Below are 26680 nucleotides of genomic sequence, written 5' to 3'. Positions count from 1 at the left end.
TCTGTTTTTAGAGTGCTAAGAGAGTTGCGCACCTGACCAATGAATGGTCTGGGAGGTAAACGAACAAAGATGGAAAGATATCAATATGGAAAAAGAAGGCACCAACCTGCCTCTTCCACAAGATTTTCTTGAATGTTTCAAAGGCAATTCTCAGAACACAAAATGGCTCATATTTAAATGGGTCTATCAAATAAATCTTAACATCAAGTGTTATTTTTCTTTTAAAAGCTGATTTTAATTGATATTTCTTATGTTAAACACAGTAGAAGAAAAAAAAAATACACAGATTGAAAAAAAAACCCAAAAAAACCCCAAAAGTAAAATTTACCTGCAATTCTACTGCCCAGAAATGATTATAGGTAAAATTTAAGCTATAACCTTCCAGGCATATTCTCTGTCTCTGCCTCCCTCTCTCTCTCACAATTTCTCTTGGAGTGTTCAGAGACACACTCAGTGATTTTTTTAAAACAGCCCATCTTCTTGGATTACACGTCTCTCCACACCCCTTTTAATGATGAGAATACATATTGACAGTTACCTACAGAACCTATTTAATTAGAAACACTTCCAGTGACACAGATTGAAAATTGAGCTTTCATTACATGAGGGTGATTATTTACGGGGAATAAATTGTTTCCAGATAAAGAAGACACAAATCATGAAGATCTCTTGCTGGCTCTACTAACTAACAATTTTGATTTCCAAAGAGCTTCCAACATTGGTGAGTTAAGAATAAAGTCAAACTTTATTTATTTTATCTTCTGACCTGTTCTTTCTACACTTTACCTTAGCCAAAAGGCCGAGAAACAATGACCTGTCCTTTGTTAAATTACATTAAATAAAATAATGACTACTAATTTTAATGCTGCATTGAAGGCATCAGTGTTTTTCTTATTTTATATTCATGCTAAAATCAATGGCGTTATTAAAAAATATTGAAATGCTATTTTGTTCAATTAGAGGGCCCTAAAGAGATAGCTAACCATCTAGTTATAAAATGGTTATCTTTACTTATATTTTCCTCTCATCTGTCCAACTCCCCACTGGGACAGTTAATGTTTTCTTTTACTAAATGCTTTAAGAGTACTACTCAAAGCTTCAAATCTGCTCACAGGTTTCCACTAAAAACTTCTCAAACTTACTGTGGTTTTGTGGCAGTCAAGTTAGCACTTTTTGCAATCAAGTCTTCTAAATTTGGGAAACGGTTGGAGTAGAAACCATTGGGAAATGTAGGCTACACCAACTGAGCTTTTTTTTGCTTCTTCTTTGAAGAACAGAAAAAACTGATTTACAGTTAGGCATCAGACTGGCCTCTAAGAAGTGACAAATATTGTCAGAAAGTTAGCAACTCTAACCTAACAGAAAATATGACAATGTGGTACCCTCTCAGAAGACATCTGTTCTAAAAAAATTGTCTATTCACAGGACAGTGTACCAGTTAAAACAATGCTTTACTAAATACTGTAAAATACAGGATTTGAAAGTTAGAAATAAGATATTTTCATTGAAAAAAATAAACAAAATTATAAAAAGAAAAATTTTTACTCAAATTGTAAAACCTAGAATGGGTTATTGTTAATATTTTGGGGAATTTCCTTCTTGATTGAATTATATAGATAAAATTTATGGCCTGCTTTTTTTTCACTTAATATTGTTTCATGAGAATTTCCACATGTCAGTAAAATAGTTTATTTCTGAATAGTAGTCTTTGTTAGAACTACGGTCTCTTTTAGAAAACTTTGTGCTTATGGACAGAAATGAATTATTTTGTCATTATATTACTGATTACATTTCAATATTAGAGGCATTGAACAAATGTTTGGGGCTTTATGTTAGAGACAGGTGGGTGATCTCAAATTATATTAAAAAGACCTTTATCTTTCTGAATGTGTGACGTGAAGTGAATTAAATATTACTTGCAATGTACCTTTTTTATATGACAAATGTATCTTGCAGATGCAGAACTGGCTAACAAATTGGAAGAACTCAACCAGGTGAGAATGTGAAATACTTAAAATTTCAATTTTAATAATAACTATGTGGCAATTTCTTTTAATGCAATAGTTTAAAAAATTACTAGTACTGTATTGTACAGCTTTATTCCTGCTAGAGAAAAAGTGAAATAATTCACTAGGAAAAAAGTAATCAAATTCCATTAAAAAAAAGAAAAACAGAAAAAGAAAAAAAACTATAGCTGACGTGATCGTAGGATAAAATGTCTAGAAATTTGGATTCCAGGCTCAGTTCTCCAATTGCTTAACTATGAGACCATGGTTAGCATTAAAATTAGAATGAAAATTCTCTAGACCTAAACCTCTTTTGTCTGTAAAATGGAAGACTGTAGCTAGATTGATGATTTTTCAAAAGCTATTATTATTTTTTAAAAGTGGAAGTACTTTTTTCCAAACAAAATTCTATGGGGGTCCCAGTAAATAAAACCCAAAAGTGGAGCTGTTCTGCTTGAAGCAGCTAGTTTGGGGAGGCCAGGAGTGCCTTCTTGACCTGCAGTTGGTTTCTGTGCAGGGAGTCCCCTCGCAACCTTATCCCCCGACACCCTGCTATGAAGAAAATTGGAAAATCATTGGATTAGATTTCTTAACTCTTTCAAACACAATTGCATGCGCATCCATTATTACACAAACTGTGTGGCGGTTTGTGAGAGGGAATTATGCCCCGTCACTCCCAGCAGCTAGGACACAGACACCTGCCGTAGCTCAGGATGAATTCTATTTTGGTAGAGTTCAACTTTCAGGGTTTTGGCACTCAGAGAGCTGGTTAAAAATTAACATGGCTTAAACTCTGCGTAGAAACCCTAAGGCTTCAAAATACTTCTCCTTTCCTGCTAGAAAGGACAAATATTTCAGGAAATCCAAACACTCACGTAACTCCTTGGAGCTCCTTGGAAAAGACCGCTCACCATAGCTTGGCTACACAGGCTGTGTTTAGGCTTCCTGTTCATGAACACCCAGACCTGACCAGACTTGACATACACCTGTTTGTTTCTGATCTCCTGTTGAGTCATTGACCTTTTCCAACCAGTCTCTAAGTGCAAATTTCCCTTTATTTTTAAAATTTAATTCTTTTTGTTTATTTTTTATTACTCTTTGTTTTCTGTTCATTTTCTCTCTTTCCTCTTTTCTTCTCTTTTCCTTTATTTGATCCATCTTTCTTCTCCTTCGATAGAAAACAACATTGCTACCATTAAAGACTAATTTTCATATTTGATTTTTAACAGCTGGAAAAGCTAAAACAGCAGCTCATGGAAGTAAAAGATGCTGAGCTATCCTATGCTATAGATGATCTGTCTTCTCATTCTAATAAACGAGGTAAACTTTCACTTCAAAGATTTAAAATTGACTTCTAAAATATAACTTTTGCAATTATTTCTGAAAGGGAAGAGATTAAGTTGACATTTCTTAATCCTATGGTGATGATCAAGATCAAGGTTCATATTTTTTAAGAAGATTCCAATGAAAATGTTCTCATTTGAATGTATCTGAGTTCCGTGAATTTGACAACACTGGGTAGCAAGGTCATACCTTCCAGAGTTAAGTAAGGTAGGCCCTTACTATTTTAAAACCTATGTCCTACTCTTGCTATTTTGTTTAAACGCTGGGGCTGAGAGGGTCACAAATAGAAATAACCAAGGTTTAAGTCCATTCAGAATTTCAGAGCATCTTCATTGAAGTAAGGAGTACCCTCATTGCAATCACACTTAATCCAAATTTTGATTTATAATATTTAATTTTAGAAAGATTCATCTTTTGGATTCCTCTAGCTTTTTATAACATTTCCTGGAAAATTCTTGTTTCTTGCTGAATTAGTTCTTATAGTTGAAAAAAAAGGTATGTATGTTTCTCCATTCCTGGGGTGATATGAGATTCCCTAAGGTACTTTTAATTCATTCTTGCTTGCTTGTCCTCTTCCTCCCAGATTTGTCTTTCACTTCGGTAAAAACCAATCTTTATAATGGAAGAGGATGAACTGGCATTATTTAGACACTTAGCATATACCTGACTTTTTATATTTCAGTATCTCGAAATGTCACGGTCGCACATGTAGACTCTATGGCTGGACTGCCTGGGTTTAAATCCTAACACGGACCCGTCCTACCTGTGGGAACTTGGACAATTATCTGACTTCCTGTGCCTCATTTTCTTTGCCCCCCAATGCAAATAATAATAATTATCTTTATGAGATTGCTGGGGGGTATTTTATGTTAAAGGCATTCAGAATCATGTCTGGCATATAGCAAGTACTATGTGAACCTAACTTTTTTTTTTGTAATTGTTTTGGTTATTATTCCAATAATTATTATTTTACTCTCATCAGAAACACCATAAGATAGCTATTACTATGCCTGTTTTATAGATGAGAAAATTACTTCTCAGAGGGGTTAAACTGTATGCTGAAAATAACCCAGCTGCTAAGGGACTTCAGTAGTGAGCCCAAAGGAGAGATTGGTAGACAATGAATTGGAAGGCGGAAGGGAGAGAACCTGCAGCCTTTTTAAGGACTTTCACTCTTACTAGCTACCTTATGGGAAGTCATCAGAAAGCTTTGAGCAAATGAGAAATATGAAATGAGTTTTAACAGAACCATGCTTTGTGGCAAATATACTTTAAGAGAGGGGCAATGATGAAAGCAGAGAGACTGTTAATGAGGCTAATTTAATGGTCCAGATAATAAATTGTGGTAGCTTGAATTAGAGCGGCAGTAGAGAATTGTTAAAAAAGGGATCTGATTCTGGATATATTTTGAACAAAAGCCAACAAAATTTGTTGTAGGGTTATATGTGGGCTGTTAAAAAAAAAAAAGGGAAAAAGAGAAAGGTGTCAAAAATGACCCCAAGTTTTTTTCCACAGCAGCCAGGCAAAAAAGGGTAGTATCTGTTTATTGAGCCACAGAAAGATGGAGAAGAAAGGTCATGGTGGAAGAGTTTGGTGGTGGGAAAGAGCTGAAGCAGAGACTTGTTCAACCTTTCCATAGTTAGTATTGTGTAGGCCATGATGTGTTACCAATTTTAATTCAAATCTCAGAGGCCTAGTATAATAAAACCCAAACGTAAAGTGCAGTGCATCTAGTACAACCCTCTTCTATTTTGTGGCTCTATTATCTAGATCGTTGCTATACTTGACTGCCTCCAAGGTGACCAAGACCCAGGAGAGGAGTAGAGATGCATCCTATCTTGCAATTGCCTCAGTTCAGGACTCCATATGATGACAGGCATCACTTATACTGAAGTCTGTTGCCTGCAATTAATATCTTGGGCTGCCACCAATATATTAGCCAGACAGGCTAATAAACGTTGGAAAGTACTTATAGTACTTGAGGAGTACTGCTTCAACCACAGCCAATCCTTTGATCGTTTCTTAACCACATAGGCTGTACTCAACCAATGATTCCCATTAGAGACAACCCCAGACCCTCTTCATTGCTGCACCCAGAAAAAAGAACAGGCTCTCCATGAGACACTTACTAATCTTTACCAAGCACAACATGGCTCCTCTTCAGACTTGTTAACTAGAAGGACAAATTCAATAATTGGCCAAGGAATAAGGGCAGGCTAACCACAATCATTAATTTGTTTCTCCAAAATCTTATTCATAAAGGACAAGAACAAGAGCCATGAATGCTGATCTCCAGCCATTCTGAAATCCCACTGGGAAAATACCATAAATGTCTCCTACCCAGGAGATGGAGAAAGATTTCTTGATTAGAACCTACTAGTGTGTAGGAGGAGTCCTCTGCCCATTGTACTGTTTCCTCTAGCTCCACCCTGTCTGAGGTTTTTGCTTTTTTGGCCTTTTCGTTTTCATCTCTGGATACATCTTATGTGGTTCTTGAGGAATATTCCCTTCTGGAGGATTGTGCAGTTTTCTCAGATCTCCTCTTCACTCCCTCAAAGTTGGAGGCCCAACGTTTATTTTGTCTTAAATTGTCAGACATCTTTTATTTCAGGGTTTATGGTTTCTTTGGCAATGATGCACTTGTAAAAATTTAGTAAGCTTCTCAAGTATTTGCTAAACATGCTTTTTTTTAAAAAAAAAATCCAAGTTTAACTATTTTGCATTCTCACTTCCATCTTAGTTGCCTTGAAGATGTCTGGAATGCATCTTGAAAACTACACACAATCTGATTTTGCCCTGAGTTCCTTATTCTTGGTATTTACCTGGCCTCTGTCACTGAGAGTCATTTTAAATCCCATTTTATAGTTTTGGGATCTAGAAACAGCTCTCTCAATATTTCAAGATCTTGTATTTCTGAAGTATATTCCCTTTTTATTTGTTTGCAAAGACACCACTTTCTTCCTAAGCTCATTGATTTATTGCAATGCATTGCTGAAAGTATTTAAGAGCAACCTTAAAATATGTCCAATATTCTATTTTCTCACTTCTCCTTCTAGAAGTTCAAGAGGAACACAGTCTGAATCTGAACTGTTGCAGATGTCAGTTTACCAACTACTTTGCTGCTTCATAAAATGGCTCTTTGTTTTTCCAGCCTGTGATACCAATTTCCTTGTCTGCCATTGACCAGTTGCTGAGACTGGGTCATAACTTAGGTTCTTCTTAGAGTAACACCCTGCTTCAAGTTATCCATGTGAATTTTGGAATACATAGGTAAACTACATTAACAAAACAACCTTCCAATCTCAGTGATGTAGGTTGCTTTGTGATTTATTTTGTGTTTACATGAAGCCTATGTACTTGATTATTTTCCTTCACTATGTGTCTGCACCCTGTGTCCTTGTAGCAGGATAGGAGAGACATGGAGGTAAATATACACAACTGCCAAAATTAGGCACATAATCTCAATGTGACTTTTGGGGAAGCACCTGGGAAACATTGAGGAACACAAGGAACCACTGGAGAGTCCTACCTCAACCACAGATATTTTGAACTTGTTACGTCAGGTACAGCAAAATCTTCCCAGTAGTGATTTGAGTAAACCATTGAATATATAGATTTGGAGTTTAGGGAAGCAGTCCAGATTGGAGAACTAAATTTGACAGTTATCTGCATATCAGTGTTCCTTGGTATCGTGATGACAGTATCTAGGGAATCACTCTAGATATAAAACAGAAGACATCCAAGGCCAAGTTCCAGGTCACTCCAAGGGTAGAGATTGGGCAGATGAGACAGAATCAGCAAAGGAGTTTGAGTGGACCAGCTACCAAGGAAAAAGATGACAAAGAAAAAAGTGCTTCAGAAATCAAATTAAAAATCGGTTTCCAGGAAGACAGTTCAGCTGTTCCTGAAGCTGTGATAGGTCCAATAAGATCAGAACAGAGACTTTTCATGTGAACAGCAATAGAAAGGGTTTTGATGGCCTTGATACAAATTATTTGATAGACTTTTGGTTAAAGGGAACATGATAAAACAACAGGAATGACTAACAACAGACAACTCTTTTGAGGAATTTTGTGCTAAAGGGTAGTAACAATTGGGATATTAGCTAGAGTAGCTTGAGGGAGTCAAGGAAGCTTTGTGTTTGTTTTTAAGCAAGGAGATATTAAAACATATACGTATGTAGTAGGAACAAAGTATTTATGGTGATAAACATGAATTAGAACCCTAGGTTAGGTCATGAAAACAAGCCACATCATATCTGAAGTGGGGTTTTTATTGCTATAACTAGAAGCAATCTACCATGAATAACAATGTATGAAGGTGCAAAAGACCCAGAGACTCAGCATAAAGCAATAGTGTCTTACACGTGCTGTGAAGTATTATAACTTGTTTAATCATTTAATGTATAGTTGATAGGCACCTGATAAATTCTTCCATCCTTTAAAAATGTAGCTGTCTGACACCTAGCATCATGCTAAAAACAGGGATTACAAGAGTGAATCAGATAGACATTCTGGGACAACAGAATGCTGGTTAGGGTTTTCCCTCACATAAATGACAAACGGTAGATAAGTCTTGAGGAGTTGGCCCTATTGGTGATACCGTTCATGACAGTTCCACTCAGCTGGTCCAGAAAATTTTCTGAACTATATTTTCGTGCATACTTAATTGACCTGCTTTTGTGGTGTAAACCTTGGATTTGTGTAGATTTATATTTTCCTTCAGATTGAGATACTCAAAGATATCCAAATGGATAGAAAGGGACTTTCCAAAATATACTAAAAAAAAGAAGACTGGATTAGAGGGCTAAGCTCTTAATGTTTGAAAATAAACTTCTGCTTTCATAGGATTTGAATGTGGTTTTGTTTAAAGAAACCTCTGTCTCTTTTAGAAATGAAAAGTAGACTCTGAGTGCTGTCCTAACACTGTGTGTATATGTGGTGATAAGCACTAGGGTCACAGTTTGCAGAATGGCAGAGTGAGTAGAGTTAGAAGCTTGGGCAGGAAGCCATATATATATATATATATATATATATATATATATATATATGAAAGCCTATCATTTATCATTTATATATCACAGAAGGTCTTAACTGTACTATGAGTTTTCCACTTCATTTTTATTGTGCATCTCATTGATCAGCAGTGAATTGAAGACCCATATCCCCAAGGTCTTAATTTTATAAACCATTTAGATTGGAGAAAATTAGAGAATTTTGTAATTAATTGGATGAAGCTACTGAAATTCAGACAATTGATTGGGAACAAGCTACAGAAGATTTAAAACAACTCATGCATGCATTTGAAGATTAAAATGCTATTAGAATTGGTTTGATTTTTCTGAAGCATCACTTTATGATCAGAATTTGAAGACTCAGTGTGACAATCAGATTACATAACTATCATTTGGTGGTTTGCAAGTGAACTTTAAATTCCTTCCTTCTTTTTTTCTCCAATACATAAAAACATATTTATCACTGATTTTGCTTATGTGACACCCTCTTTGGGACTTTAGTTACCCCAACTATAAAGTAGAGGGGCGCATCTAATAAGGTGCTATATTCTCTGAGCTGTAATGCAGAATAGTGCTGTCCAACAGAACTTTCTCTAATGATGTGACCATTCTCTAAACTGCACTGTCCGTTATGGTAGTCATTGGCTACTAGTCAGCACTGAGCCCTTGAAAGCTGGCTAGTATGATGGAAAGGCTGTATTTTCAATTTTTATTTAATTTTAATGAATTTAAAAATCCACATGAAGTGGATAACTCTCATATTGAACGTGCTTTAGAAAATTCTCTCTCTTGTACTTAGACATACATAAGCTATTTTATTGAAATGTAATGTTTCATCAAATATATTTCTAATAAAGAATTTGTTTTATTTCTTTTTTAGCTTGCTTTTGGAAATACTGTGTCTAAAATTTTTTCTCTGGATGCAAAAAAGACAGGAACATTAGAGAAAGATGTATATCTATTCACTCTACTACTTAAAGATTATAACTATTTCAAGCATGAAGAAACTGTGGCAGAATTTCTCCTGCATAGTATATGCTTAAAGTTTATGCTGTGAATAATAATGACAAATCAGTTGCACTTTTGAATGGCGTGGGACTATCAGAATGGCTTTGTAGAGTTAATGTTGAGAGCTCTGTATCTATTGTATGCTTTTCATTAATTCATTGTCTACATATAGTTTTGTCTGGTGATGACAAGGCTGTTGGGTTACCAATTAAAATATTTTAAAAAGCATCTTGGAAAATTAAAATAAATTCTGTCGTCTCAATTTATGTGGCAAATATGCATCATTATCCTTTCTCTTTTTTATGATTATGCTGGCTACTATCTCTTTTCTGTTAATTAGGACAAGTGTCACTGAGATGACAACAACCAAATGAATACATTACTAGGGAGCAGAAAATACATTGTGTATTGGACTCTAGGAGAAAGTAGTATTAGATGTCTCAGAATAGAAAAACTTTCTTACAGAACAATTTGCCTTTGGGTTCCTTAATTCTCATCTCTGCCTCTTCCACGACATCAAAAATTATTTGAGACTCTCAGCATTGTCTTTGAGAGACTAGACTCAGTGTGCTAAAACACATCAAACAAAACAAAACAAAAACCCACTGGATTTTTCTTGATTCTTTTTTTTTTTATTTTTCAGATCTATGCATCAAACCACCCTTGCTTACATCTGAACAAACTTTATTCAGTCAATTCAAGGCTGGGAATCCAAATTCACTTTTGTTTGCTACCTGTGCTGCCACAGAAACATTGTTGAAGTAACTTTATAATGAAAGAATGTCCATGATTAGAAAAGCTGGCCAGATGAGTCTGCAGGTATTCCCTTCCGTTGCAGTATGGGGAAAACACAGTTTATCTCCTTGATGTTAGTTGTGTAGTGCTTAAAGGTAAAATTATCTCATGAGACAGAATGGACAATATTGCTTAAACTAAAAAAAAAATATTAAAAATATATAAAACAGACCAAGTTGAGTAGTATGCCTGTAGTGATTTAAATATACTTATTAGGAGCTGCTTAAGTGTACGTAAATATTAGTCTCTCAGTAACCCCTGAATATTCCCGTGTATTTACATCTGTTGTGAACACAAACATATTATGATAAAGAAAGACAAAACCCCTGCTTTCAACATCTCGTGTTTATTAACTTTGGAGCAGTTGAACAACATTCAAGCATTTTTAAACTTTAGGGGTAATGCCATTCAAAGAAGCGTTTGATACTTCTACCTTTTAGAAGAACCCATTCAGTTATCTTTTAACAATTTGCTTTAAAAAGTTTAATTCCCTAAGGATATCTGTCAATGAAATGTAGAAATTGCTAGATATTTTTTGTGTGTATAGCCAGGAATTAACATCCCCTGTTAAAAAACTGGTTATATAATTAATGCCAGAACTCAGAAATCTATCTTCACAGTTTGCCCACAGAAGGTTCACACAGGAACAAAGAGAAATAAAAGGTGATATATTTCTTTGAAACTAAATGAAAAGTCCCTTCAAGCTGCTGACTTCTCAATAAAGTATAGCTGGATTTAGCAATGTACATCGGACAAATAGATGACATGACTCATCATGTTCTTAACAGAAATTATGCCTTCATTTGCTGCTACGTTAAAAGAATGCCCTATTTTAAACTAGCATACCACTGACTTATTTTCTGCTCTGTATAAAGTAGTGGTAAAAGTTACAATGTGAAATAAAATAGTTGTAGGTGGAGAAACCACTTTTCTTCTTTTCTTCATGGATGTCTTGTTTCGATGTGATGAGACAAATGCATTACACATTAGAATAGAGTATACATGAATATATTGAGAGTTCTTTAATTACACTGGATGCCATAGGTGTAGTTTTGAATTTAAGAATGTAAAGAAGATGGGAAATCAATTTGTTTCATTTAACTTTAAATCTCTACCATGAGAACTTTTGAAGCTAAAGTAGGTTTTAATACCTCTTGTCAGAGCATGAAGCAGCAGCATCCAGTTGGATTAGCAGCTAAGAAGTATCCAAAGGGGAGAGAAAGCAAAGGAAGAGCTTCCAAAGAAGAGGACATATTTCTATAATTCATCAGAAAGTTTGGAAAGCTGGACAAGAAAATGGTGACTTACATAATTCTTCCAAATAGTGGGCCCTGCAGAATATTTGTCTATGTGCCACTGCTAACTTTCGAATGCAAGTTTATGAAAAACAGAATCGGCTAGCTTTCTCAAAATTCATTTCTCTTTGCTGTGGCCTCTTAATCATTCACTTTCTGTTTCTTCCTAAACTTAAATTTAAAGATTTTCAGCAGCAACTTCCCCCAAATGAAGAAGTTATGTCACAAAACCTCTCTGTATTCTAAGTATACATATTCATTTCTATGTCTGAGTTAATTTATTCTTTGGATCTTATATGAATTCATTTTTAATTAAGGTCAACAGCTACCCATTTCTCTCCTCTTCTTCTAGTATGAATATAACCTCTCATTAACACTCTTACCTTTTAGGCTAAAGTAAACCTACTGGCCAAACTTCTTACTCCCAAAATATCAGGTCCATTTGACAGTGATTACTGGGGTTTAAAGAAGTATTTCCAAAGGATTTTTAAACTTCTGCTAACTTCTGCTAAATCTCTGGTCCAAGGAATAAGTTGTCTTTATGTTTTGAAAGCACATCCAACACACAATGGGCTTATGCTCCTAAATTACAACAACAGCACAGCTTTTACCAAGAACAGAGCTTTCCAGAATATCAAACCTTATGCTTTGATAGGCCAATTAAAAACAATTTGAATCATTTTAAAGAAATCATTCTTAAATATATTATATTCTTCACTGCTTTATTAAACACAGTATATGAAACAGATTAAATGGATTCTTGGCTGAGTGATTAACATCAAAAGGACTGCTTATTGCAATGCGCTAAAACATACGGTGCTACAGTTGGGTGAACCTAACTGGCCCCAGCTGCTCTGGTGGTTTCCCACTTGGTGATTCTTTGACTTCCTCTACACTTTCATCTGTTACTTCTGTGTGTAGTTGTTCTCCTCACAATCAGCCATTGCTGCTCATAATTAACTATAAGTTATAATTTAGAGAAATGGAAAGCTGTTATGAGATGCGAGATAGCCAAGCTTGGCAAGTGAGTAATATCCTTCACTTCCTAATTCCAAGTCTGTGTGTTCTCACCTGCAATGTTTCTCAGTTCATTTGCAGAGTAAAGTTTATGGGCTTCATTACCGCTATTTTTGTCTTGCTCAGAGACCTGTTTTCTCTTATTTCTGGAACTGGGACTGTGTTTCATTTGGTTCAACCTGATTGAAATTTGAATATAAGAGAAGCCTAATTTCACAATCATTACCCAAGAGGCTCACAGACAAAGGATAAGAGAGAAGTGAAGGTATTCAAGAGAGAATATGCAACATTGTCTTTCCTCGTTTCCCAATAATAAACAAATGGATTATGCCTAAATTTTACAGAAGGAAATCACTCTTCAGCTACTATTCTTCAACTGTATATATGTAAATGGTAAATGAATATAGAAAGCATTTCACTGTATTGTGTTTTTTGATTGTTTCTTAGAAAAGTTAAGTTTTGGGGCCAAGCAATCATTTATGAATGATTAAAATATATATTTTTAAAATATCTATGCACTGAAATTATCTGCATAATTTAATTGAAACTATAACAATACTGTGATATGATAAACTGAAGTTCAAGCTCTGGAAAGGATTACAGAAGTTTTCTTAAAAATTTAATCAATAAGGAGTACGAAGACCTTCACTGAAGCATCTTCCTTGTTTCTGTGACATTTCCCCCAAGGAAGTTGAGTCTGCAAAAATGAAAGTTGAAATTGTTAAAGCTACTGAGAACTCTGTAAATAAGGGGAAATCCATCAACTTCAGGAGAGAAGAGCTAAAACTCTAATTACATGAGGTTTCATTGTAGCTTTTATGTAGGTGGTATTTTTTTATTGTAGAGACAATAATGCAATATGATAATTTTGGATCAAAATTCATTAAAAAAGGGTATTTTTAATGTAACAGCTAGGTGCTTATGCTGAACCCACACTTCCTTTCTTCAGGTATCTCTATTTCTTTTGAGTTTTCAATCTTAGAACTGAAGCTTATTAAAAATTCAAAACTTTGGCTCAATATATGAATGGTTGGAGGAGGACACTGTATTAAAATCAGTTTATCTTTCTTCTCAAAATACCTATGGGGAAAAGAGATCAGTATTTGTTCTGGAAACTCAGTAAGACACAGCAGCTGCATCTAGACTTGACCTCAAACCAAGAAAAACTTCCATAATTAGTGCCAGTTTCACTTTTAGTGTGAAGACTTACAGTGAAACCCAGAAGGTGAAAACCCACAAATAAAACTGCTCCAAAAGGGTATTTATTACCTCCCACAGAAGTGAAATAAAGATCTTCATAAAATCTGAGATACTGTTTCTGTTTGTTTTAGAAATCGATTAGCAGTGAAGTCAGCATCCAGCAATGACAATTTAGCACCTAACCTTACGAACGGTCAGGAAGAAAATGCTGGCCTAGAAGTCCAGAGAGAGTGGGTCCTAGATCTTGCTCTGTCCGAGAGTTCACAAAATTGGGGACAAATCAGTGTTCTTTCATAGCCCCAGTGTCCTCACTTTGTTTTTAAAGAAAGATTTAGATTAAATGAGACTTTACATTCTTGAATCTCTAATGATTTAGCTGCATGATTATGTGAAAGTTATTTAATGACTCAAGTTATCTATTAAATGATGGACATATTATGCCTCCTGTTTAATTCAAAGGAATATTGTGATAACAAGAAATAATATACCAAAAAAGAATTTTGAAAAGTTGAAAGGAAGTTAAGAATATGTTTTTATGGCCTTTATAGTTTATTTAATATAAAACATGAAATTTCACATGAAGAAGTCAGAAAGTGTCTGAGAAATCTTGGTGATGGTGGCAGGAAATAGTGAAAAGAAACAATAGTTGAGCAAGTGAGCCCACAATGACTGACAAAAGGGAATTAGAAAGCACATGATGTGAAGTTCTTTTCTAAGCCTATTCTTTCGTGATATTACTAGCTTGAGATTTTAATAGTAAGGACAGTGACTGTCATGACACTTTTAAAAGTCTGTTAGGGAACTGCATTCACTATCTTGTAATAACTTTTCATGAAAAAGAATATGAATATGAGTATGTGTGTGTATATATGCCTGACAGGGACATTGTGCTATACACCAGAAATTTACACATTGTAACTGACTATACTTCAAAAGAAAAAAAAATCTGTTAAGTGAAGGAGATAATATCCTAACTTGGATTTCACTCAACAGTGATTCAGGAAACATTAAATTCAGCTCCTTTTTCATAATTTAGTAGCTTTCTGGAGTTTTTACTCTCTAAAACTTCACATAAAAGTTTATAGGAAAAATGAATTTCTTGTATGATTTTTTAAAAATCATAACCTGTTTTGGTTGAATTCAGAAATACTAAAATGGTAATAAATACTAGGGTTACAAAGGTGGAAGGATACATGTGGAAACCAATTGAACTTAATTATTTTAACTTAGTGTCATGATGTTATTAATACAGAAAGAAACTACAGGACAGTGGCCCTGATGTCAAGGAGAGATTTGATTTTTAACAGCGCTTAGTTCCTATTCAGATACAATGTGGTGATCTTTAACAACCCTGAAGAGGGACCATACTTGGTATAGCTCTAGATATAAGGAGTTCAAGGAGTGTTTTGAAGATGGTGCTATTCAAAAGGCAGTGTTATTGGCTAAGTTCAGTAAGTCCTCCTGTATTTATGGACATTCAGTAACTTCATCACCTCATTGATCAAAGACTCTACAGAGGAAAAAAAAGACAATTATTTTAACCAAGTCAGTCTGAGAATGAGAAAGCTGACAAAAATGCTGACTTTTCACTGTGGTTTAGAGTATTCGATAAGGAGAAAAAAGTGGCATGATTTAAATTCAAAGAGGGACAAGGCTCATGTAACGCTTCTGGGACCTCTGTATCGTCAGTGTCTGAGGATTATCCTGAGAAAACCAGAAAGCAGAGTTTTCTCTCTGTAGCCTGAAGTTGTTAAAGCAGTTACGGGTTGTCTTATCTGTCTGGGAGGAAGGTTACATCTTCCATAAGCCCTACCGGGAGAAAATACATTGCCTAGATTTTACACCCAACAAATATTTAGTGTTTAGAACATAAAATATTTGTGATTACATATATTGTTTAAAATATAGGCTAAGGATTTAAGCCTTCTGGAGTTGAATGCTACCTGTATCACTTACTGGCTATGTGACACTGTGAGATAATTATCTAAGCTTTCCACTTATTTGCATAATAAGAATAATAGTTATTGAGTACTTAACACATGTCAGGCACTATTCTAAGTGATTAATGTATATGAACTCATTGGTCCTCAGGACAATGCAATGTGGTAGAAATTATTACTATCCTCATTTTATGAAAGGGGTTTTCAGAATTTAAACAAGTTGCCACAGCTGACAGATAGATGACCTGGAATTTGACCCACAAAGCCTGATCTACTTACACCCTTATACTGTACTACTTCTCAAGATACTGAAATAGTAATAGTTTTTACTTTATGGAACACGAGGACTAAATGAAACAATGTATGTATAGCACTAAGTTTTGGGGTCAGCACAGAGTGAATTTTCAGGACTGTAATATAAGGTATTACCACTTGTGTGTCCAATACATCCTAGGACTAGTACAAGCATCTAGTTTAATCCTCACAAAATCTTTATGTTATCATCTAAATGTACAAGCTGTAAAGAAATAAGGTGCCTTGATGGGAACAAGATAATGAATGTCAGAACCAGGATTCGGATTACGTGTCCTGATTCCATGGCGAATACTCTTTCTTCTACATCATTCTCTCTCCTATGTTCCATGGTACTATATTCTAGTAATGTAGTTATTGGCAACAAAATGATATGTGTCACTAGGATGTGTCTTCTTCATGACAGAGGTATGGTTACATGTGAATATATATTTATGAAGGTGATTTATTGTTAATTAGAATTGCAATCTTTTTTGGGTATTAATATTCAATAATTATATAGGAGTCTGTGAGAATTCTTAAGTCTTTTTATTAGGGTGAAGTAGATCTAAGATATTGTTTTTTTTAATATCATTTAAATTATTTAGCATCAGTATACTGATTGAATACAGTAATGTTTGAAATAGAGAATTCATAAGCTAAGAAATCAAAAGGGGGACTTACAAACCAAGATGGGTCAATCGGCCCATTGTGAGATGTTAATCAAAGCCTGCATGGATTGTCACTTCAAATTGTACTCACAATTGCAATCTGTTAGCCTCTGGAATTTGAAAGTCGGTTTCTGCCAATCCGATCCACGGGGATACCAAATCGCCTTTTTGGATTATCTACTACTTTCCTAAAAACGAGCCAAAAATAACATTTTTAAGCTAAATTCCAAGTCATCAATCATTACTTTCACACTTTTATTTCATATATATCTAGTGGCTTTCTACCAGGGTTGAAATAACTGTGAGAGCTTTCATTCATCAGCACCCGCTCTGTGTCAGACACTAGCTCATATCTTTTCAACGTCTGTTGAAGTAGGTCTGACTACCTCTGTTTTACTTCTGAGGATACCAAAGCTTAGAGAAATTAAATAACTTATCCAAAATCAAGTTGCCCAGATGAAAAGCCAGGTCTTACCGGCATACCAACTTGCCGAGTGTTTAGTTTGGGTAAGTCCTTTTCTCTTTTTAAGATTTTGGTGTTTTCCTCTGTTAACTGAGGAAGGTTATACTAGGTCAGTGGTTTTCCCAACCCCTTTCTCAGAATGGTTCTTCTTTGGAAGGGTGGTGGTGGGGGAGGAAAGTACTGATGCCAAGACTGAATGTGGAGTAAGTGGGCCTCTCATGTCTTCACTCAGATTTTACCTAGAGGAGCTTTGTCTGTCTGTGATGGTCTACGTTTGTTATACATGCTCTGCGTCAAATATTGCTTGGGAAAAAATATTTCATTATTAAAATAAAGTTTAAAAAATTCCTTCAGGAGGCCTTACGGTTTGTATATTCCATAAATTATTTCTTTCAAAAGAAACATTTTAGCTTGATTTGTTGTTGTCATCACTTGGTGCTAAGAAATTTAGCAGGAAAGGTCCCAGAACTTTGAGTGCATAATGTTCACTGACCTTGGAATTAAAAGAAGTTTTCAGTCGTCTAAGTGAAGATAGAAACTGAGAGAAGCTAAAAGAGCCTGTGTTAGTGACTTGTCTCACAGCTGATGGCAGTTGACTTACAGATTTGTTAGGCTTTTTATTGGTATAATATACATGTAAAAAGAGGACAAATATTTTATAAGTGAATATTATTATATATGTACAGATTATAAGCACAATAAGGACCCAAAATCAAGCACAGAACACTACCAGCAGTTAAATACTTCTGGAATAGGAAAGAGTCTTAAAGGTTATTCTCCCACAAAATATTAGAATTTCTGCTTCAATTTTTGACCAGCACATCATTTGAAAATCTCAGTGACGAAAGGCTAATCACCTTATAAGACACCTTAGTCAATATTCAACATTTTAAAAGATTAAACAAGGTTTGTTTCAGAACATTTTCAGCAGCTTCTTTAGTTTTTTCTACTTACTTGTTTTATATTGTCAATATATACTACATGATTTAAACACTAAAAATGAATGAAAACTACAATATCTATGATTTTTTTATAGTATCATTTACTATGTAACTGCTATGTATAAATTTCCTTTTGTGGTCGTCTTGGGATCAATACGTCAGAAATAGTCTTTGCTTTCAAAAGCCTGTAAGTAAGTACTGTAATATTGGCAATGATTTTATAAAAATAGTAGAAGAAAAAATCCTCTCATTTTTCTTGATGCCTGGTTTTTAACTTAAGGCAAAATTTTTCAATTTTTCTCATATCACTATTAGGTAAATAATTTATTTTAAAAACTCTGAAGGGGATAAAGAACAATGAAAATGAGAGGTTTTTATTACTGTATCTTGCACATAGAAAATTTTGTAAATGTTGTTTAATTCTAATTAAAACAGTTAATTTGAAAGCAATTAATATTTATGTAATGCTTTCAATATGCTAAGTACTGTACTTAGTGCTGTGTATAGAAGGATGATAAAAAATAGGCATTGAACCTGATGGGGAGCTTACCCTCAAGTGATATTATAGAAATAGAGTCATATTATTTGTTTTTAATCTAATGTAGCCTTCTTTTCTGCTGATTCACATCTATCTTCCTTTCTAGGCTGGCCCTTAGTTTTGCTAGTCAGTGCAGACAGCATCGGATGCGTGATCTTATAAGACTGTCTCTTAGACAGCAGTTTGATCAACAGGGGAAAATCTGGGGAAAAAATACTTAGTACTTATCTTTAACCCATCCATATTCTACTCTTCAAATTTCTGAAAAACACACCCTCTTAAGTGGTGCCTATTGTTTGCACTTCTGGATTTCTTGATAAAGTAACTACATATTTTTTCAATTTGATAATCAACTGGGAAATATCTGTAAAATTAGCCCAAAATTAATTGTCAAGAGAAATAGGAAACCATGCATGTGAGTTGTGCTGTAGGTCTTCTGATGTAATTATAAATAACGACTGTTGAAAAAATGTCTTCTTTATATTTTTAAATTATTTTTATTCACATAAGTAAATTTATAGACTCTTTACTTAAGCAGTTGTTTTCCTGTGGTCACAGTAATGGTCCCCCCCACCTCTGCTGCTGTAAAGGATGTCTGTGTCACAATCCACAGAATCTGCAAATATGTCACCTTGCTTAGCAAAAGGGACTTTGCAGATGGGATTAATAAAAACCTTGAGATGAGAAGATTATCCAAGATTATCTGGAAGGCCCTGTCTAGTCCTTAGAAGTGGAGGACAACTGAAGAAGAGTCTGTCAGAGAGCTGCAGTCTGAGACCTTAACCCACCAGGTTGCTGGTCTGGAAGGCGCAGGAGAGAGCCACAAACCAAAGAACTCTGTGGCCCCTGGTTGTTCTCAAAAGAAAATGGGGACCTCTGTCCTATAACCAAAAGGAACGGAATTCTGCCAACTTAAATGAGCAGGAAATAAATTCTCTCCTAGAGCCTCCAAGAAGGGGCACAGCCCACCTACCCCCTGACTTCCTCTGTGCCTTGCTGGTAGACCAGCTGAAAGAGACAGCCCAGAGCAGCACACAGAGGAGCCTTAGGGGCCACCCACTGGTTGGCAATCAGTCACGTCGAGGTTGGACAGAATGATACGTGGTGACCGGTGAAGATACACTGGACTTCTGACCTACACAACTGTAAGATAACCAGTTTGTGTTGTTTCCAGTCCAGAAGTTTGTGGTAATTTATTACCATAGCAATAAAAAATATATATAGTTGTATGATTTAGGGCTGATGTTTAAGTGTTATGTAGCTAATAACCCCCCCCTCAAATTAAACTGATGGGATTTTTATTCCTTGAAACCTTAAATTCCTTCACGGACTACTCCCATTATAAGTCTAGGGAAGGGGTAAGGCAGAAGCTGCCTGAGGTTGGAGAATAGTGCTCAAGGAAAGTCCCAGACAAACAGGAAGAGGAAGTGAGAAACCAGCCCTTCCAGATGTTTAAAGGACTGGTGAGAAGAGGACTTGGCAGCTGGGAAAAAAGTAGTGCCCCACGTGTGAGCTGACCTCCCAAAGCATCTGCAGAATGAAGGGCGCCACAAAAAATAATCCTTTCACTTTTTTAAAGAGGAGTCTGATAGTCCCATACATCATTATAAATTAGAACAGAACATTTATTAGTCCATACTACCAATGTATTTTTTTCAAAAGTGACTTTAAAATAAATGAAAATAACATTTTTTTTCATTACTACAATTAATCTACTTTTCCTGCTCAAGTAAAGGAGAGGGAGCTGTGGTATGGTGAAAAACAAAACTAACCCCTTCTTTTTTCTTCCTTCTTCCCTGATTCCCTGTTCTTTCCTTTCCTTTTTTCCCCCAGATTTGATAAAAAAAAGTATTAGAAACCAGGAGATGGTTGACTTTGATTCTATTTATTTCTCCTACTTACCAAAAAACAACAATAGCTCAGTAAGTTAAATAGTTTTTATATAGTTTCCACCTATTCAGAAGCCAAATGGCAAAACAGTATTTAACATTTCTTGCTGATACGAAATGTATGTAACACATACACTGACACAGTATGTAAAATATAAATGTTAACATAGGAAAATACTCTTAAGACCAAGAGGGAAAACTGTACTTTCTGACTATCTAGTCCCTCTTGTGACAAAATAACGGTATAACACGGCTTACATAATGCATCCATTTAAAACAATCCACCTTTTCCTTTCTACAATATTCTGAAAGTAGTTTAAGGATACAGAATGTCTATCAAAGTAGTGTAAGGAAGATGGATTATTGTAAATATAACTTTGAACTTCACGCTAAAATACAGACTTCTTGAGCCAAATAAGATTTTCTTTCAAATTTATATTCTTTGATAATTCAGTTTCTAAAGGTGTTTGACATTCTAAAAAACTATCAGAAAACTTGGATTTAAACTTTTTGTATAGAATCACCTCACACAGACAAGAGCCTATAAATTTATCTGTGTGCAGTTGAAAAAATAAAATGAACATCCCTATTGGTAGCACCAAGTTAAGAAATAAATATCACCAGTGCTTTAGAAGTCCTCAGTGTTCCTCCTCCCAGATTGACTCCCTCTCATGGCTTAGTCCCAGATGTAATCTGTAAGATGAATTTTGATTTAATATCTCCCTTGGTTTTTCTTTATAATCCTTCATGGCTTAGTCCCAGATGTAATCTGTAAGATGAATTTTGATTCAATATCTCCCTTGGTTTTTCTTTATAATCCTTACGTATTCTTGGTTAGTTTAGATGATCTTAGAATTTTATTTGGAAGAAGTTATGTGTGAATTCTTTGACTTTTTTCAGCAAATATTATGTGTTTTGAGATTTGTCCATGTTGACATGTGTAGATGCAGTTCTTTTATTTTACTTATGTTGTAAAGTAATTCACTGTGTGAACATACAAAGGCTCATTACTGTGTTTTACTGTGAAAGGGAATTTGAGGCATTTCCTTATTGTTATTATTCTTACGTACTGTTCAACTAAAACATTTCTTACACGTGTCTGTAATGCACGTTTAAGGATTCCTCTCTGGTATACTTTTAGAAGTAAGTTGCTCACTCTGCCTATAGTTCATTTTATTACCTAGTGCCAGACTGTTTTCCAAAGTTGTTATATCCATTTACACATCCAGAGCAGTGTACGACAGTTCTTACTGTTTCAAATCTATGCTAACCCGTGCATTGTGAACCTTTAATTTTGCCAGACTAATGCATTTGTTATTGTATCTCATTGTGGTCTTAGTTTGCTCTCTACAAATACTAATGAAGTTGCACATCTTTTCCTTCAATTATTGGCCACTTAGGTTTCTTCTTTTGGAAGTACCTGTTTAAGTCTGTTGTCTGTTTTTCTATTGGTTTGTTTTTCTTTTAAATATTGATTTGTAGGAGTGTTTCTTATACTCTGAGTATTAGACTTTGTCAGTTATAAGCAAATATATTTTTCCATTTATGGTTAATCTTTTTTATTGTGTCTTTTATGAAAATCTTTAATGTTGTCTTAAAATTTATCAACATTTTTACATTTTGTTTATTAAATCATCTCTATAATGTTATGAAAATACTCTTTCATGTTGTCCTAAAATCTTTTTGAAGTTTTGCCTTTCACATTTGCATTTTTAATCCTTTTGAAATTATTTTTTATTTATGGGGTGACATAGTGGTCATGTTCCTTTCTTCCGTTTTTCTCTGTATCTGTAGCTAATTATTCATAAATTTTAGATTCAGCTTGTCAAGTTTCATGGAAAATCCTTTTGCAATTTTACCTGGAATTGTATTGAAGTTAAGGTATAAATAAATTTGGAGAAAATTGAAATCTTTATAATACTGAACCCTGCCATCCATGATCAGTTATTTAAGTTATCTTTAATGTTTCCTTATATTTTTTATAATTTTCTCCATAAAGATCTATAATTTTTTGGATTTGTTGCTTTTTTAAGTGATATCACACGCATTCAGAAATAAACCAGGAGCACTGAAATCAAATAATGAGATTGAAAGGATTTACTGTAAAGTACCCAGGCATGCTTGATTTGGAAACTACTGTAGGGCTGTTGGATTAGCCAGAAAGGATTTTCACTTGCTTGGCTCATGAACCTCTTTGAGAGGCTAATGACACTTGAAAGTTCTATCCAGAAAATGAATTTACACAAAAAATGTCTTCTAGAATTTTCTTTTGGGGGGGGAGTGGGTAATGTACATTTCAAAGTCCATATAAAGAATCAAGTATTACCTCTTTTGGGAGAAAGTTTTAAACCTTCATATACGAGTTAGGGTAGAGGGGAAAAGGTAAAGCAACTGTGTCTTTCTGTGAAGTTGAGATGGGGTGGAAAGAGGCAAGCAGTAGAGAGTAGTTATTGGGAGAAATGGCCCGAGATCAATGCTCAAGGCATTTCCTAGAGCATAGCCAGGCTTTTCAAATATGAGGAAGAAAACATGGAAATAGGGCACCACACTCTGAATCCTTGTTCTGTGGTTTCCACTCTGAAATGAAACCCATTTTTGAACTACTTCCTTTGGGAGTTAACAGTTAAGAACTGGAAAAGAAATAGCAATCGTGAGATACCTAGGATGGCCTTGGTCTGGGGCACGGCTTCCTGATGAATTAGAGAGGTGAAGTGCTAGGATTTTTAACCTTTAATCTTTGGCCCTGTCATCGAGAAGGGCAATCGTATCTGACAAATTAAAGCTGGAATTGTCACTCTCAACTTTAGCCTGAACTTTTGTGTCTGGCTTTGGATAGAAACACATACATCATTTGTATGGTTTTTCCAAAACGATTTCTTTAATGCATGCATTCTAAGTGAATCTCACTGTTACTGACCTTGGACAAGTGCCTTCTTCACACATAACTTTAATTTCTTTACATAAGCAGCTTATTTAAGTGGAAAGTCGTTGGTGTTCAAGCTAGGTTATCTCAGGGTTATTATTTTATATCTGTGAAAGTATACCAATAAAATGAGGATAATATTTTCTTAGGACATTATAGGGATTAAAAAAACTGTACCAGAATGTTAAAATGGGGTTCTTTCTATCTCAGCTTTTGGCTGTGGCCCAGAAAAGCTGAGGGACAAAAAGAAAAAAAAAAAAAAAAGAGAGAGTAGTCGTTCCTCTTGGATTCCAAAGTGAGGTGCTAGACTTTTGCAGTATTTGTAAAGGAGTTTGCTACAAATCGTTTTTCCCAACTTTAATCCACTAAAAAATGATATTGAATAGATAAAGAAGGAGGATTTCTCTGGAGCAAGTTATTGAAGAACAATGACAGTTCCGCTCTTCTTTTGATAGAGAAAGAGTTTCAAGAAAAGCTCGACATATACCCACTGAAGCAGAGTAGACCCCATAGAACAGACTGTGAAATCTAAAGCACAGAGTGAGGAGATGGGTTACACAAGAACAACTTTCCTTTCAGTGACCAGAGTCAAGGATGTGGGTTTTCTGGGGAGCAGATAAAGAGCAAGCATGTGGGTAGAGTTGGTCTAGGTTAATTATAAAAAGCAGCTTCCCCGAAGGGCTGCCTGCCTGGGGTTATGGGTGAGGTGACCTCAGCAGGATGCTGGTAGTGGTGTCAGATGAAGAAGCTGAGAGGGTAGGGTGACAATGAGGAGGAACACTGACCTGCACGAAGAGAAGCATTGCTGGAGGCAAGGGTATTTATGGCAGTGTTCTCAGCAGGGGGTTATACAATGACCCCACAAAAACAGCCCATGGTAAGTTGTCAGCTTTGAGCATTTCCTGAGGCCAGAGAGCATACAAATCAGGTCATGGTGGTATCAGTCATGCACAACTTTTCTTTACCTCTCTGCACCTCCATCCCCAGTGCCTGGGGAGACAGAAGGCAGCTTACTGCGGCTGGGAAGGGGTGAGGAGAACCTGACTGCAAACCGCTTTCCACTGCAGCTTTCCAGCTTGAAAAGGAGAAACTTTAATAATACTCAGAGTTTAGTCTAGGACTATGAATGGTTATTTTAATTACTTAAATACAGTTATTTTTCTAATAAAAATGAGGGGCCAGATATTTCTTATTTCAATGTGACCTGCAGAGCCATAGTACCTGCCTTTGTTTTTACCCAAGAGATAGGAAACAGCTAGCACTGAATGTGTTTGAATGCATGTGGGTGGGAGATAAAACTGCTTTTCTGATTATGTCCTATGGAGTCCTCCTCTTTCAATTAAGTAGTTATCACAACAATGATATGGATACAAGTGTTTATTGACCTGATTCTGTAGAATGTGTGTAACTGTGCTGAGTATCTTCTGTCTGCTCACCAGATATATTCTCTGCCCTTTCTCACTCTACTTTCAGTCCAGAAAACTAACCTGTCTGAATCCCAGAAAAGTTCCTGCGCTCCCTGTCTTTGGTTTGGGGCAGGCAGTGAGCAGCTTTGGCAGGAGAGACCGGAAGGAGAGAGGAAGTGAAAATCAGAATAATTCTCCCCTCACTCCTTCCTTGCAAGATCACTTCCTCTTTAACCAAAGGTCAGGGCTTCTTCAAGGCATCTGACTCTTCAGTCCAGAGTCCTGGGTTGCTGCTCCATCCGTTGTGATTTGTCTCTACTCAGCCTTTTGAAAATAGTCTTGCTGTGTCTAAACCATCCTTGTATTTTCCTGTTTCAGATATGCTACCTGTTTCCTGCAGGAACCCAGACTGACACAATAGTACTACTGTTTTGCTGACCTCAAGATATTAATGGCAGAATTAAAACAACAGGAGTTGTGAAAATGTTTCTAGCAATTAAATTCAAATATAAAGTATTATACTATTGTTAATGTTTTACGAGGCATTTTCAGTATTGTGTGAAGTGAGGGAAACCATCCTTTAGAAGAATTCCACGCAAATCATCAACATTTTCTAATTAAAAGGTTTTTTCAAAGAGTAGATAATATTTTGCCAGGAATATTGTCATAGCTGCTTCTTTTTATTTGCATAAACTGAATGTTCACTAACTTCAGGCTTTCAGCAAGTGAACTGAATGAAGAAAATATTTTGGATTTCAAAGAATGATTGAGCTAACTTTGTGTTGAGAGTTAAAGTAATTCTCACATCCAATTGAAAATGAAGCTAGGGTCATGTTTAGATGAAAAAAATGTTGACTATCATATAAAATGGGAAATAATAGATGGCTCTCTGTTTCATTTCAATATGATCTGATACTGACTTTGCCCTGTTTAACTTTTTAAATATTTCTTTTCTTTTTTTCTTTTTCCCCTAGCTGTTCTTTCATTCTTATATTTCTATGTCTTATAGACCTTTTTAAAAGCAGAGTTTAAAATTTTTCTTTTCTGAAAACTTTATAGTATGTTAAACTAAAACAATTCATTTCTTATGGTTGAGACAGAGTTTTAAAACCCAGGACCATGTCCCAATGTAATTCAGAGATCCATAAACATGGATGGGAAATGTTATATCTTTAGTTTCATTATCCTCTATTGAAATATAGCATTTTCTTCAGTTATGAATGTAGAAAACAAGTCACAATAGTATTGGCAGTAAGTAGACCCATGCCACAATTAGAAATCACAGATACATTCAGATCACATTTTTGTCATTATGGATACTTTGAAATTGTTTTTATGTTCCGCATTATTTGAAATTATTGTTCTTTTTTAGAAACATCTCAGATCTTATTTTATGCCTGAATAAAGAAGCATATATGTTGTTGTATTACAAAGTGATTTTTTTAAGTCTTTTGATAATTCTGTTTCTATATATTGGTAACCTTGAAATTTACGACTTTTGTTCATTTAAAAACAACATTCTGAGAAGGGGTTCATGGGTTTCACCAAAGTGCCAAAGTGGCATGACACAAATAAAGCTTAAGAATTCCTGGATTAAGAGATGGGTGAGATCTTTGAGCTACAGTGTAGAAAATGAATCTTGGATCTATAACCTTGTCTTGGTGAGTATAAGAAAATAGAAAATGCATGTCTGAGAAGCAGAAAAATTGATGACATATACTTGAACAGCACAGTTGTTTATACGCAACAAAGAAAGTGTTTCGTATACATTCATGCTAGTAAGGTAACAAGATAATTCCCAGCCTTGTGAAGAATTCAAAAACAAGTAAGGAAGAAATAAAGCTGTCTGGACTAAAGGACCAAAGCTATTATCTCATGTAATGTAATCAAAGAACAGCCAATAACTTTATGTACAGCTCTCCTAAGCAAAATTATTATA

At 35.2% G+C, this 26680-nt stretch overlaps 2 protein-coding genes across 4 annotated transcripts in view; one reads left to right on the top strand and one right to left on the bottom strand.

Moving 5' to 3' along the window:
* UTS2B (urotensin 2B) overlaps positions 1 to 9448 on the top strand; it is a 40754-nt gene extending 31306 nt beyond the window's left edge. For all 3 annotated transcript variants that reach the window (XM_072962792.1, XM_072962800.1, XM_072962796.1), the window contains exons 5-8: positions 641 to 721; positions 1957 to 1994; positions 3236 to 3326; positions 9245 to 9448. In XM_072962792.1, coding sequence (XP_072818893.1) covers positions 641 to 721; positions 1957 to 1994; positions 3236 to 3326; positions 9245 to 9270 — 236 coding nt within the window. In that variant the 3' untranslated portion in view covers positions 9271 to 9448. The remainder of the gene's footprint in view (positions 1 to 640; positions 722 to 1956; positions 1995 to 3235; positions 3327 to 9244) is intronic.
* A 3532-nt stretch (positions 9449 to 12980) lies between these two features.
* Positions 12981 to 26680, bottom strand: part of OSTN (osteocrin) — a 34668-nt gene continuing 20968 nt past the window's right edge. The window contains exons 4-5 of the mRNA XM_006200959.4: positions 16673 to 16769; positions 12981 to 13176 (exon numbers count right to left, since the gene is read on the bottom strand). Coding sequence (XP_006201021.1) covers positions 16685 to 16769 — 85 coding nt within the window. The 3' untranslated portion in view covers positions 12981 to 13176; positions 16673 to 16684. The remainder of the gene's footprint in view (positions 13177 to 16672; positions 16770 to 26680) is intronic.

The sequence above is a fragment of the Vicugna pacos genome, chromosome 1, assembly GCF_048564905.1.
Source record: "Vicugna pacos chromosome 1, VicPac4, whole genome shotgun sequence".
In the NCBI taxonomy this organism is placed as follows: Eukaryota; Metazoa; Chordata; class Mammalia; order Artiodactyla; family Camelidae; genus Vicugna; species Vicugna pacos.
This window is presented reverse-complemented; position numbering and strand designations above follow the sequence as displayed.